Below are 15,451 nucleotides of genomic sequence, written 5' to 3' on the forward strand. Positions count from 1 at the left end.
ACAGCAGAAAAGTGACTAGYACTAAGTAAGGGAAAAAAACCCCAATGAAGTCGCAGTAACTATTGAGCATCCTACACTTGAGAAAATGASAAACATATGAATAGTAAAATAGCTGCAGTCACGTTAAAGTGAGTTTGCTTTGAATTTGTCCCTACTGTGAAAGTTCGTTAAGGAAGGTGAGCAGAAAACATATGGAACATATACATCAGACTGCAGTTGTATTTTAAAATGTCTCACAGCAGAAGTTCTTAACAATTTTCTTCTCAAAATAACTTCTCCATTATGTAATATCCTTACTATTTCCAAGTCCCTGGAGCAAAACATCTCCCATTCCCAAACATTGAAGCAGATTGCTCATTTGTTAAAGCTCTAGCTTTTGTTTTCTTCAGGAAGCACTGAATTATCCTCTGGCTGCAAATCTTTCACAGGGCTCACTGTGTGGTAAGGTTACACCTAGCCACATGTGGCTATGCTACAATGCCATACAGGTTTCAACTCTATCAGTGAATTGTTTTTTCAAGACAGCTGTACAAGATGTTTGTATAGGCATTTTTTTCCCTAGACCTTCTTGTATTCTGAAATTCCTGTACTCCTGTAACAAAAGATTTTGAGATTTTTACTAAACTAGAACAAAAATGTTACCGTTTAAATCTGGAGCCATGGTTAGGTGCTGGCAGCAGCTGCACAAAGCTCTGCTCAGCAGTACTACTCACAACTATTACATTGTCTAGCGCTAAGCCTAGGTATTAAGCTACTTCAGATCCTGTTGAAATACAGAGTCAACAACTTTGAGAAGGTTTTCTAATRAGACTTCAAGTATCTTAGATATCACCTCAAAAAACTTGAGGCATTGTTGCTTATATCCTGAGGCTGCCAAACCATACGGGTTCCTAAACTCTTACTTCCAGTTTGGTGGAATTTCAGGGTTAGACAGGGGGCTGCAGCAAGAACATCTGGTACAGGGTCCCCCAAAAGGCAAAACAGCAGAGGGTGGGAGGGGACAGAAGGCTTTTTAGGGCTGCCTGGAATCTAACAGCCCAGAAATTTAAGCATCCACCAGGAGTTCTGTCTTCAAAGCGCTTACAGCTCTAATTTGAACATGGATTTGAACCATTAATAAAGTTTTAAATGACATGCTATTCAGAGTTGTAGGACAGACAGATGTCTCTTTTGTGTAAGTAATTATTCAGGTGTCTCCATTTTGAAAGCTGCCAACAGAAGCAGCACTGAAGGACACCTCAGAACACCTAGAGTTTGGATTCAGATCCCTGTTTTAAATCAAAGAAAGTGTAGGTAGGAAAATGCCTAGCTTTTTTCTGATACAAAAGCAAATTTACAACTTTAATCTTTCACATTTTTCAACTGTGGAAAATGGAAACGACATTCAAAGCAGCTTGCTAGTTGTTCAGTAGGTCTTCCAGTCCCATAACACTATAGTTTGAAAAGTAGTTTCAAGTTACTATTGTATTGAATAACTGTCCATTAAAGAATAGTTGGTATAACTCTTCTGGAGAGCTAACCTGTAGAAAATAATTTTTTACTTAGTAAGYATTCATTTTAAGTGCTGATTACAGAGAGCAGTGATGAAGGAAGAAAACAGACTATTCATACTATTCAAGGACTAGAGGGCATCTTCCTCCAGAAGAAATCTGGAATTAATCCTTCTTGCAATGGATGTAATCTGCAAGATTTGTACACATGGGAGTTACTTCACCTCCTGCATAGGGTTGCTTGAAGAAAGCACTTTTAATGAACTTCCATATGTTATTTCCTTGTTTCCTTTTGTATTTACCTGTTGGTGAATGGATCCTTGATACCTTTGTTCCATTACAGCTTGTCTGGTTGTTTTCATTACAMAAGTCTATGTTCCAGAAGGAAATCAAGCCCTTTGGCAACCATGCAATTTTCACACAAAAGTTCAGGTTACTTCTCTATTGGGCCAGATACCTTACATGCCCTCTAGAGATAGGGGAAAAAAAAAAAAAAAAGGCAGCTCCACAGGCACAAGATGTGTAATACAAATCTAGCAAAAAATAGTGTCAGTTATAAATGGTTCTTAATAACACAAACATGTTTGCTTAATGATTCACTTCAGCTTAATTACACAGTAACAAGCTGTTATGATTCCATCCTRCATTACTGCATATGGTCTTCTTACGCTACATTATTATTTCTGCAGAACAGAATTAACTGCAAAACTATGTTTTTAGAGCATCCCCCCAGTTTTCTTGCTTTAGCTGACTAACAAGATTTGTGTTACAAAAAAGAAACAGATTTCTGTTGCTGAAAGACACTGCAGTCATGCCTCTTCACTTCTTCTAACTGGATCATTGGGAATTTTACTTGTTTTTCAAACCATTTGGCTACAGTGAGAAGCTGCTTCTCCTGGAATGAACGTCCAATGAACTGAAGCCCAACTGGCAAGCCTCTCTTTGAGAGAGCTGTAGGAATACTTATGGCTGGCAGTCCTGAAAGAAAAGAAGTTACATATGCAAAGGTTTACTACTAAACAAATCCCACTAGAATCATTTTTGTAACAACTCTAAGAAAACCAGAATATAAATTATATAGAGGAGAAAGACCAGTTAAAACCATGTAAGTCAGTGAACTAAAGATACTGTCAGGTAATCACAAGGAAATGAATTAGAGCRATTTAAGGAGACAGCACCTTCTCAAATAGGAATTGATTTTCCTCAGAAAAAGATTTCAGCTTCTGAGACCTGAAAGAATTCATCTTATCTGCAGCATCAGCTCAGCTTCAAGGAGCCTTGTTTTAAATCTGGCTTTATATTTTAAAGCATTTTATAAATTAACTACCCTTTCAGCCTCATCTGCTTATCACTGTATGATTTACACCATAGGGTTTATATATCTTGATACAAAAGAAGAGGTTAAATGACTGAAGGGTACAGACATTAAAACTGACTAGGTAGGGAAAAAGTACTTGAATTCCTGTCCCCACTCACCAGCCATGTTTGCAGCCTGTGTTAGAATATCATCTTGTGCACTGCGGGTTCTGTTGTCTTCTTTGATGAATTCCGTATATGGTACTGCATCACTCAGAGTGGTAGGAGTGAGCAAAATATCAATACCGCTTCCAAAAACCTTCACAAAGTCATTAGCAATGAGTCGTCTGACTTTTTGTGCCTTGATAAAGTAATTCTCATAGTTTCTAGAAAGAAATACGCAGAAGAGGATTGAATGCTTTAATTCTGAAAACACAGAGCTTAACTTCTTACTGACTTTAGAAAAGATAAGCTCATTTTTCCTTCTGGTTAGAAGATTAATATCTGCATTTGAGTTTTTGATATACCACAAGTTTAGTCATCAAACACAGTGCTTATGCTCTCATAGCCATTAAGTGGTCAGAGAAGACAGAAGATAACCGAATTTTTATTACTCATGTAAGTATGTAAGCTGTAGTCCATGGAATTCTAAACTCTATGCAATTCTCAAGCAGAACAAAGTGGTTTGCTTAATGTTTATCACTCCTTTTAATTTCACATGCAGAACATCTCTGAAGTTAGGGATTTCACTGCACATTTAAAAGTTCAGTTTCAAAAACAGTGGACATCTAAAACATTGACTCTAAAAATAGAGGTATTAACAACTGTATCTTAAGATAGTAGGAAAGTCTGCCAGAGTGCTTAGATAGAACTGAAATTGCCCCAAATCCAATCTCTCACTAGAAAACCTTAAAGATTTAAGTTTCCAGAAAACAAATGAAAACATCTGCAAAAAAATAAGAGACAGTAARTTCTAGTTAACAAGCTATATTATAGAAATCAGCCATTCTTGAGTCATTTMTGAAATCATGCTAGCTGTTAATTTAAGGAAATAATAAAAAGGGAAAAATAAAAGGACCTCAAATAAAATATTAAACTGGAAAGACTATTTAGGGTTAAAAAATGAGAAGAATTGTTAAATCAAACACATGCTCTCCATTAATTCTGATATGCTTACAAGCATCCATCATATCATGAATCAGACATCTAGTTATTTTACACATTACAAAAGCTAGACAAAAATACTCTGTACAATGAAATGTTTGCAAGAGAAATAGACACTTGTCTCCACTATTTATTCTTAGAATGTTTTCTGAACTCTGGGTTCTGTTCTTCAAAAGCAATTAACTGTTGACAGGAATAGGACTCCTTCTGTTCAATCTTCATAGAAGCCAATTTTACATTCCTTCACTAAAAAATGAGCTACATGAATTTTAAAGCATTCACTCTAGGGGTTAGGAAAGCTGACCTGGACAGTTGTAACCAGAAGCAGCACACTTAGCAAGAATGTCAGCATTCCATAAAAACTGGTTATTACATACTGACTGACAACATTCCTATCTCTGAGAGCAACCAAAAGGCACATCTTCCGAATATGCTTGCTGACAGAGCTCTTTCTGCAGTGCATTTGCKTGGACAGTGATTACACAATTTAACTTTTCCATTATATAAAAAAAAATAGAGAAAATAAGCGTTCTTACAAACATAATTTCAAATTAGGACCATYAGATAAGGGGGGTGGAAACACCCCAAACTCTGAATCATGCATCACTTTCCCTGCATGAGTTTGATAAACATCTGGCTTCTACAAAATGTTATTTCAGTACCTTTGCCAGTGCCTTCTCTTCCTTGTATATATCGAGGTAGAGAGCTATGGTTAATTGGCACACCTTCTCACTTTCTCCAGAAGACCTCAGTRGAATGTACCAGAAGCTTTTCTGTGCAACTTTAACGAGATTAATAGCTACAGAATTTTTAACACTACAACAATGACAGCTTCAGTATGATTTCAATGGCTTACTGTTGGGATAGATTTTTGCATAATTTAACAGGTGACAAYACTACTCTGATGGGGGGTAAAATTACTACATTGTTTCAATTAATTAGTTCAAAACACTTGCTGGTAGGACTAAAAGATAACATTTTCACTCATTATTAACAGTTTGCTACRTATTAGATAGCTAAAGCGATAATAATGATACAGATAGTTACTAGTGCAGGAACATTTTTTTTTTCAAGTCATAACTAATTTCATTACAATTTGTGTAATAAATTAAGGTGGTAAATTTGAACTTTAAGATGTGTTCCACTTACTGCTTCAACAAAAAGTAGTTTCCTGATAGAATTCTTCCTCTTACAACATCATTAAAACCTTCTCGTCGTGTTGCAGCGTACATACTTTCTGTGGACTCGTTCACGTCAGCACGATGGCCTGAAAAGAAAGAAAGCACCAATCTCAAAATTAATAGTTTTTGTGATCTTTAAGACTTAGCAACATAAAATAAYGGTACACACAGTAACACTATTTACTGCAGTCTGTCATGCTACTATTTCAGAAAAACAACAAAGCATTTTCATGTTTTTATTATAAAGATATTAAATCGTTTTTAACCTCAGACACTCATGTGTCTTTAAGTGAAATATTTCTATTCACCCTTACCGATAACTTCAGTTGAGAAAGCTACTATATTTAATCTTTGTTTTTCRAAAACAACGTGCCTTTCCTCTCCTAAAATGAACACATGTAAATACTTCAATAACTATAGTGACTTAGTATTGAGTTTATCTTAAGCGAAGATAAACAACAGAACTCCATAATGTAGATACATTTTCTTCAAAGGAGGTACCTAACCAGTATTTTTCCCCTCAGGCTTAAAAATAGATTTGTGAAAATAAATAACTAATTCRTATGAAGCCTGATACTAAGCCTGTTGACATCTTTGAAGTACATGAATGGGTTTTCTAGGATACCTTAAATCTTTTCAATAACTTTAAGCACATCAAAAGACACAGGGCTGAAAAAAGCACTGCTATACTGATGCAGTTCCACTTGCTAAAGTAATGCAGTGCTTTAACACAGATTTTGGACAATCTGTGATTCAGATACATGAAAAGACTTAGAACTCCATTTAAAATCTTGTTTTRGCTTACTGAAGTTTTGCGATCATTGCAATATCAAATTTGCAGTATCAAATTAGGACAAAACAGACTCCAAAGGGGTTAAATGCTACAAACATTATAAAGGTCTAAGTTCAAACAAAAATGAGTGCAATAGTAATATCTGTCAAAGCTGTTAAATGACACRCATCTCTTCTATATCACATTACTAAAAGGTAGAAAAAACAAACACAAGTTGCCAACTATTTACAATGTTGTTTTATTTAATACTCTCTGGAATATTAGTATTTTTTTAAAGTAACTTCAGAAATACTGAAGTTTACCACTATTACCATGACATATGCAAGATATATGAAAAAATAATAGACATGCACTTGACACAGTAAAGCAGTAATCCATAAACTCTATCTTCCTTGAMACAGTCACGCAATGCAAGCACAAAGTAGTTTTCTTTTTTAAGGTTAGCTAATTCCTTTGYCCTATGGATTATGAATTGCTCTTTAGTTCATATTTGTGTATTACAGATCTGTTAAAAAATACCAAGTGAAAAAATCAYGTGTAAGATCTGCTTTACCCAAAAAGGGCACCGATTCCACCATTTACACTCATACAAGTGTTTTAGTTAACAACACAGAGCCAATAAAAAGGTTAGCTTGGTTAGGCTGGTAWTTTTTTTTTCTGACTAGCCCAGATAAAGCACGATAAGACATTAGCCATACAGTAAGTTTAATTTAGCAGTTAAACAAACAAACAAACAAAGAAAAAAAAGCATGCAGCTCTATGGGCAGTACCATCATATATCTGAATTCAATACCATTTGCTRTTTCATCAAATATATTCTAAATAACCAACAAAAACTAAAGAATACTAAAGAATATACAGTACTTCATAGTTTTACTAATTCAGAATTATAAAAAAATAAAAAATGCATTAAATCCCTTAGCMTAAGAAGTATTTGGGTTTCACAACAGCGAGAGTACCTTTAGGTCATCTCAGCTAAAAGATTTACTCCAGCTTTATTTGAACATGGCTTTTACTCTATTTACAGAAACATCACCAAATATTCAACTATKAAATGCATACACATTACAACCGACATTTTGAACAAACTTAGCCATGTTTCTATTGTTTGAGAACAAAAAAAAATTCAAAGGTCTTACCATATTCCAGTCCATCAAACCTGGCCATATTTGATGCTACTTCTGCTGCGCACAGCACATGATAGCAGACAATTGAGTAACAAGTATGTGGTAAACTCACTTCAATTACTTTAGCGCCTGCATCCTTGAAAAGGTCAGCAGCCTTTGACCACAGTGYCACAATTTCACTAGAAAGCCCTGGTGCATGGTATTCCTTAAATAAAAACAAGGAGAATGATTTTATACACTGGTTTACTTTCAATGGCAGGCAACAAGCAAATGCTATTGCTAAAAATACCTTGAAACTACWCTCTCACCACTGAATATTTTAAGAACTTCCTATAGCCTCCTATATCTACTATATATTGTAAAATCAAGTGGTACAAGTTAACAGGATTCAGTCTTTCAAAGAGTATTATGTTCATTTCAGTAGGATCAACCAGTACAAGGAAAGGGAATTTCAGCAGTGATTTCTGGAAGAGAAGTTCCCTTCTTACCTACTTGTTCACACCCATTTATAGAGACCATACTCCACTGCTCTGCAGTTCATGGGCAGCATCTCTTCACATTTAAACCCTGATATTAGGGCTAATGTAAATAGGGAGGACAGAAAGAATTTATGCCTACAGCACATCTGTGGCAACTGGTATGCCTTAGTTAAAAAAAAAAAAAAAAACAACCCACCAAAGAAGAACTATAATAAGCGGGCTGAGACACAATTAAACAGGAGCATAGCTAATTTAGTCTAAGAGCTAAGTTACTCTATTAAATTCAGTAAACTTGAAAATGTTTGCTTCATTTCTATAACACACAAGGTCAAAACACTGTCTAACATCTGAATAGCAACTATTCATGTTTAATATTACACATATACCTGTTTAGGATAACATGTTAACAGCAGAAAACAACTCTTCAAGGAATAATTAACCAAAACCACTATATCAGATTTACCAAAATCTAAACAGTAGGCAGTTAACTAATTTTCCAATCATATAATTTTTACAAAAATGACAACGCATTTTAGATGAAGCATTGGCACATACTCACTCTGGACAACCTGTGGAGGCAACAAAGCACATACTTCTCTTTTCCAGCAGCTGCTCATAATGCCTTCATTACTTTAACTCATAAGAGACTTGGGAGGTGCGGTGCAACATATAAAGATAATTTTTATTTTGGTAGGGGTCTTACTTGCTATTCCTGCCCATTCAATCAAATACTGACAAGATTTAAATGTTACCTTAGGAATTCCTATACAGAGCTTTCTGACATCTATCAAACTGGGTAGCTCAAATGGCTTAAAGGTGTCCTGAATTGTGGTAGAGTCTTTAGGATCATGTCCTGCAAGTGAACCTGAAATATGAAATGACATGTGAAGAATAGGAAAAAAGGTACAGTGAATAACCTGAATTCAACTTGTTTTCAGACATGCTGTAAGCAAAAGCATATAGTATACAAAGACATACAGAGCAGAAATACCTAAYACAACTGCTGCATCATCCACACATCTGGTTAAGATTCCTGGCACATCCATGGAGTTCACTAAAGGAATGAGACCATGGCGAGAAACCAGTCCATATGTTGGCTTTAAACCTACTACTCCACAGTGAGCAGCAGGGTTTCTGGTAGATCCTCCTGTGTCTGACCCTAAAGCGCTACAGTTTCAAAAGAATTACCATTAGTACAAGAACTCAGAACACTTCCAAACAATAAAAATGCATGGCTTTATGATRTATAGTTTTAAAAACATGTAAATTCTTCCAGATTAGAAGACATAATCACATAGCCAAAATTTCAGCCTGCTTCCTACATCCACTAGCTTTTATCTGTTCTCAGTATCTTTCTTAGGGCCTCTGAATTAGGCATGAGAAGAGCCAAGTTCTCTCCACCAAGCAGGGACAGACAGGTAGAAATTAAGCCTTCTGAATATGGCCCCTAAATAGCTACTTCTGACATCTCTGTTGGTCTGCTCCATTTCTGTATTCTCTGAAAGATATGTCTCCTTTGGCCTAGCATATGATTTTTAGACATTCGGATCTCATTTATTCTGCTGCCAATAGACTATGAAGCAGCACTTCTCAGTATATAAGGAAATAATGATAAAATATACATTCCCTCCCCAATAAAAGGGGACATTTCCCATCAAAGTCTGCTTTTGCAAAGTCAGGATGTTTTTCCTGTTTTCCAAGCCTATGAAGCACAGCATCAGAATTCCCACTTTACGGTAGCATAAGTGCAATTTTAGAACATAATTTATTATTTTTACAAGTTCACTCATTTTATTGTTCTTTTGTAAGTGAAACCTTGATCTTTTTAAATTGAAAATTTTATTTCAGGAGTTGTAATGGAACAGGCAAGTCGCACTGAAATGACATCCGTTCTTCTCTTGTTTTTAATGATTTTAGGTCAAAAAAGTTTTTTTAAAAATAAAATTGTTTTCATCAAAATCTTTGACAAATACAAAATAAACTTAGGAAGGAGGCAAAACTTTTATTGAAGTGGACATGTGACTCTTCCCATAATCATTTGTCTGTGGGATGGTCTATTCATTTGACTTTGCCGAAATGGAATTCTCTCAAAGTTTTTATGTTGATTCAAAACATCTTCATTTTCGTGACATTTCTGTACATCCAAATCTCAAATTGAAAAGAGAAAGACTGGCAGCATTCCTGATGCTTTAGAGAAACTAACAGCAAATATATGATAGGCTATAGGCAATAAAATAGTTGGAAAAAAAAAATCTCCCTGGTCTGACAAAGTGCTAAGCAGTGCAGATTGGAAGGTAATTATGCCCAGAAACATCAGAGGTGGTGCCAGACCATCCCAGGATCAGACCATTCTGGCTCAGGACAAGGACCAGCAGTCCTCGGAAGAGGCTTCACTGCATTCRGTGTAAACAGTAACAAACAGTTAAAAGCACAACTGAAACTAAGCTCTGCTATGCAGCTCTAAAAATTGCATTAATAGAAAAGAGTAAAATTTAAAGCGTCAGATTTCTCTTAATATATTTGAATGGGAAGGCAGTATAAGCAATTGATTTCTTTAACAAAGGATTGCTATTTCATGCAGGTAATTATTAAAAAATGCCAGCTTGTTTATTTTTAATTATCTTAATAAATAAGATAGCCATTTAGGGTATCTGTAGCTGGCTTCCTTAAGGTAAGTAGGTAAGTTAGGAATCAGAAAGCTTTTTGTTCCTAAATCTCATGCATCTATATTACTACATAACCCTACTACAAAAATAAAGAATGGGAGAAGAGGTTGCTACACAGTTATCAGTTCAGAGATCTTGTAATTTTCTGAATTATATTTTAGTGTGTGCACATGTAACACTTATCTAGGTGGAGAATGCCTCACAAATCCCATGTTGTTTTTAAGATAGTATGGAGTAATAACAATAAAATGTCATTTCTTTACTGCCATAAGTATTTTATTTCATGTAGTACAAAGTGGTCGCATCAGTAGGCTGTATAACACTTGAAATTAATAAGCTTAAATTTACCTACATGACATCATTTTGGCTACATGTTCTGTCATGGATAAACCAGAGATGCTAAAACAAACTCTTATGTATCAGTGCAAATAATCCTTCCATTTCAAACAAGATAAACATTTTCCCTGAAATTTAGTTATAAACTAGCTTATTAAAAGATTATAAAATTAAAACCTTGCAACACATTTTGAGGAATTTGATTAAAAACAATTCTAAAAAGCGTCTTACGCAAAACATGTGAAAGATGATACAGCAGCAGCACTGCCTCCTGAACTTCCTCCTGTTATTACCCAGTCAGACTCTTCATTCTCAGAATGAGATTTTGGTGGAGTTTTTTCTTTGTACTGTCTTGAATAACTCCAGGGGTTTCTGACTGGTCCAAATATCCCATCTGTACTCCCAGATCTAAGATATTCAAATAGGATAAATACAAAAGTGACAGATAACACACTCCATCCACTGAGTTTTTCTTTATCCAGTTCTTTATCCTTCACCTCAGCAAATTCAATTTCAACATGGAAATACAAGTATATGTATATCCTTGTGCAATCAACTCTAATAATGTTAAACAGAATTGCAAAGTTCTTAGATCTTCATCCCTTTCAGACACACTGCTATGACGGAAATATGAACTCATATCTCACTCCGATGCGTGCCAACAGCACTAAAACTAATGTAATGATACAACAKAACTGATTATGCACCACCTAACACCACTAACCAACCTTTACTAAGCTGCACATCTGCTACAAGACAAAGTTTCCTGACTCACTGCATTTGGAAAAGAGTATGACCAGAGTCTTGTGGAAAATTGTACTGGCAGAGGTGGAAAACTGTGCTGGCAGAGGTTTAAGGTGTGTGTGKGGGGGGAAAGCCTTGCAATAGCAGGAATGAGCACTGCTCTGCAAATAAAATGCTCTTAGTTGTTCTGTAGCCTTCTCCTGAGGCCACAGTCTGTTGGTTTGCCTAGCTAGACTGGCTGCTCAGGGCTCAGTTTCAATTAGCTTACACCAATGTGTAGGCAAGTATAACGCATAGCAAGTGCAGGCTGCTACCAGAAGCAGGAGTGGGTTTTTTCACCTTTCTATCAATCTCTGCTTCATGTTCTTCCCGACTTTAGGCTGCCCATGTTACTAGTCAAACCATCTTTACAGAACAGGCAGGTGACACAGCAGGTAATTAACCTTACCAAGACATGACTTTTGAGCTGGATCAGTTCCTTGATCAAGCTCACAGCACAGTCATGTTGGTCTCTAGTGACACCATGCAAACATACAGTCCAGAGAGGAGGCCAGGGTGGGACAATCCTTTTCAGCAGAATCTTGAGCTTTGATGAGCTCAGACCAGCTGCAGCACTACATAATCAGTTGTTTCTTTCCTGTACTTTTCCCCTACCCTTCTTTTGAGGAGTTTCTTTTTGACAAGACTTCATCAAAAACAACGCAGCCAGATTACTTCCACACAAATTGTCTGAATTTCCAATCAGTTCTGTCTTTAGTTTAGATAAAGCAAAACAAAACAAAATAAAATACAACATATTACTTTTCATGAGTTCTGTGGGCATTTCCACTTTCTTCCTTGCTTTTCTTAGTTGTAYAGTCAGTTTAATGAGTGATGTGATTTCACTCCAGGCTAAAGAAAGCAAACTTACTTTAGATGATCTTTGAGGTTTCAGATTTCCATTTACACAACTGAATTAAGCAGCAGTATTCCTAGACTAAATTCCTRGACAACTCTTTCCAGATCCAGCAGCGTCCCATCCTTAACTGTCCATTATTGCTCCCTGCCATAGCTTGTTGCCTTCAAGATTTGCTGGAGAATCACTTTGCAAAAACATTTCCTAACTTGCTCCTGATGAGAGCCAATAGTATCAGCTTAGATAATTTAAATTGTTACTCTGGATTAGCCTGTTTGCAGCAATTCAGGGAGAAGGCACATAAATAACCCAAGTGGATGACTGACAGAGGCAGTAACTATCATCAGGAGCATGATAATAATTAGCTAAGGTCAGAAATCACCACTGAGCATTAGAGAAGGCAGCAACAAACAACTGGGGTAGTAACYAATTCTACTAAAACATCTGGATCTAAAAATGCCTCCTTGCCTTCTGCAAAGGCTGTGCCGCTTTCTCCCTCTCAAATACAAKTGGTCAAACACCATTTTCATAAAARTCGGCATTTATATGACTTACACAACCATATAAATGATCAGAGAGAAATTCATGCAAATCCAGATGCTCTTTGAGGATAAATACTCACTATTTTCTAAATTCATACGAAGAGGAATTAGGGATTACAGACAGATCAAGACAGGTGGTATACGTGATTGCATTTTAAGTAGAATATATTTAAAATAATAAACATCACTCACCCCATTGCAAATTCATCTAGGTTTGTYTTTCCTAAAAGTACAGCTCCCTGATCCAATAATTTCTGAACTACTGTAGCATTGTAAGGAGAAATATAACCTGAAAACAATCAGAACAGTTAAGAGACTGGTTGGTGAGAAAAGGATGATTTTCAGAAGAAACTACTCCAAACATTCCAAAGTTGTCATTATTTTTGCCTAAGAATTGTCACCAGWGCTAAAATTTTGCTTGATGATAATGCTAGTAATTATCAAAATTTGCTAAAAATAAAACAAATATAGTTCTGTTCACAATGTTTTTCTTCCACAATTTACAATCTAGTAATTCTGAATTGTACAATTCTGAACCATACAAGTAAGACTTCACACAAGCAAGTTACTGTAACAGTTTCTAATTACCGGAATCAGCCAATTTGCAGTAACTGTCTAAAATGCATACTCTTACCCCACAGGAAATGAGAAGAAATGAGAAACATCTCTTTACAGAAAATACCAAGCTATGTTGAATTATTTGCTATCATCATGCGATAAAGGAGCATATAGCTAGCCACARGCTGAAATACTAACTGGCTATCCTGTGATCAAGTGTGTGATCACACACTTGATATGAGAAACATATCACTTGCATGAGATACTGGGTAGCAACTAGCGCCTTTTGTGAATAGTAACAGGGATTTCTCTAYCCCCACCCTCAACTGGAACTAGCGAAAAAGAAAATGCCGCTCCTAATACTCTCAGCCACACTACTACAATCAGCTGCAATGGGTCTGAAAATGTGCACAAGGAAAAGCATCTGAGGTAATATGACGCTCTTTTTTAAAAAAAGGAGAAGTCTTTTTTTCGCTTGTTTCTTCTGTTGTTAAAACATGGTCATCAGATTAGCTTAAGTTAACTAGCAGAATCCTATGATTCCTCTATGTTTTACAGCTTTACTTTATACATATTGCACATATGTACAACATGCACTGGTAATATCAGAAGAGCTTGGCAGAGGAAAGCAGAAAAAGACTGAAATGATTTCAGTTCAATTTTTGAAGATACTTAAAATTTGTGGAGGACTTTGCTCTACAATTCCTTTAAAGGGGATAATTAGGGCTTTGAAACAAGACCTGACTTTACTTAGCTTAAAAAGCTCTACTGTACCTTTTAGCATGTTTGATGCACATGTTGTTTCAATGCCTGCTGTATTAAAGTTGTCCTTTACTGCAATAGGAATTCCATCTAGAACACCCAGCGGTTGACCTGCATGAGGTATTTTTACAAAGACAACAGGTATTACATCAAAGTGTATTGCATGTGCAGTCTTTTTATCAATTACATCTTATTTTATTTGTCACTTCGGGTTTTTGGGGAAGAAAGAATGCTATCCACATCACAGGAGATGGCTGCCTGTTACATTTTCAAGAACCATCTTCTGTTTTAACTCTAGCATTAAGTCTGCCCAGACCAGACTTATCTCTGCAGAGCCCAGCTCTGCAGATGTTCCTAAGCCTTAAATACAGGCATCTGCTTTCAAATAGGTTAGCATCCCAAAAGAGTGCTTACTTCTTCAAATGTGACCACACAACRCTTATTTCAGCCTTAGATACTGCCTAAATCTACTCCATCTCTAAGCTCAGAGTCATAAATTCTGCCCATCTGACATACACAGTAGATATAATCTTGAAAGAATGACAGTAGCAGAGAAAGTCTCCCATAGGTGCTTGATTATCCACTATCCAGGAAAAAAAAAAAAAAAAAAAAAAAAAAGTACCCTATCAGGTGAAAATTTCCCTCTTCTGTCATCTAGGAAAAGCAAAGGGAAAGGAAGAAGGAAAGTTTGTCAGTGAGGACAGAGCAACCTCTACCTGCTGTGGACAATACAATTTAATGCTGTTCGGTTCACCAATAAATAACTGACGATTATCAAAGTTATTTTATTTTTATTTGCTTTTTTAATTTAAAACCTGATACACCTGACTGTCTTGCCTGATGGGCCTACAAAGATCACTGCATTTTCTTGCTTGTGGTAACTGCTACTGATTTAAATTAAGCTTCTGAGGGAAAGAAGAGGCAGCCAGTTGCAGTAGTGTTCAGTGGGTACGGAGCTTATTTAACCGGCGCTATCTGCTACTGATATAAGCCGGCTGGCTTAGACCAGGCCCTGCCATTGAGTGCTGAAGCAGACACGCTCCCGGGCAGACACCCCTGGAACCCRTGACTGCAACCCCCACCAGCTGACAGCCAAAGGAGTAATGCAGGCACCTGCTTTACAAGCAGAAGGTACTCTGTTTAACCAGGACAGCTCCTCCGCAGCGGTTTTACCAGCTACAAGCAAGCTAACGTACCTCCCCGGTATCTCTTCTCCGATTCTTCAGCCTGCTTTAAAGCAGTTTCTTCTGCTACGGTAATGTAAGCGTTAAGAAAGCTGGTGCTTTTGATGAGGGAAAGGCATCGCTGGCAAAGCTCTGTCGGGGTCACGCGTCCTTCCTTTAACGCTGCCGACACCTGAAATCGCGTTTCGCGCCGTGAGCGTCCCGCGGCGGCGGCGCACAAGCCGGCTCGCCCCG

General features: G+C 36.7%; 1 protein-coding gene across 1 annotated transcript in view; it reads right to left on the reverse strand.

Moving 5' to 3' along the window:
• Window positions 1-201: 201 nt before the first annotated feature.
• The window catches only part of QRSL1 (glutaminyl-tRNA amidotransferase subunit QRSL1), a 15,993-nt gene continuing 743 nt past the window's right edge, over window positions 202-15,451 (reverse strand). The window contains exons 2-11 of the mRNA XM_085306964.1: window positions 15,230-15,442; window positions 14,046-14,144; window positions 12,906-13,002; window positions 10,764-10,940; window positions 8,522-8,697; window positions 8,283-8,395; window positions 7,064-7,256; window positions 5,100-5,217; window positions 2,967-3,172; window positions 202-2,468 (exon numbers count right to left, since the gene is read on the reverse strand). Coding sequence (XP_085163090.1) covers window positions 2,257-2,468; window positions 2,967-3,172; window positions 5,100-5,217; window positions 7,064-7,256; window positions 8,283-8,395; window positions 8,522-8,697; window positions 10,764-10,940; window positions 12,906-13,002; window positions 14,046-14,144; window positions 15,230-15,442 — 1,604 coding nt within the window. The 3' untranslated portion in view covers window positions 202-2,256. The remainder of the gene's footprint in view (window positions 2,469-2,966; window positions 3,173-5,099; window positions 5,218-7,063; window positions 7,257-8,282; window positions 8,396-8,521; window positions 8,698-10,763; window positions 10,941-12,905; window positions 13,003-14,045; window positions 14,145-15,229; window positions 15,443-15,451) is intronic.

The sequence above is a fragment of the Rhea americana genome, unplaced genomic scaffold (assembly GCF_003343005.1).
Source record: "Rhea americana isolate MKP2758 unplaced genomic scaffold, rheAme1 scaffold_25, whole genome shotgun sequence".
Lineage (NCBI taxonomy): Eukaryota > Metazoa > Chordata > Aves > Rheiformes > Rheidae > Rhea > Rhea americana.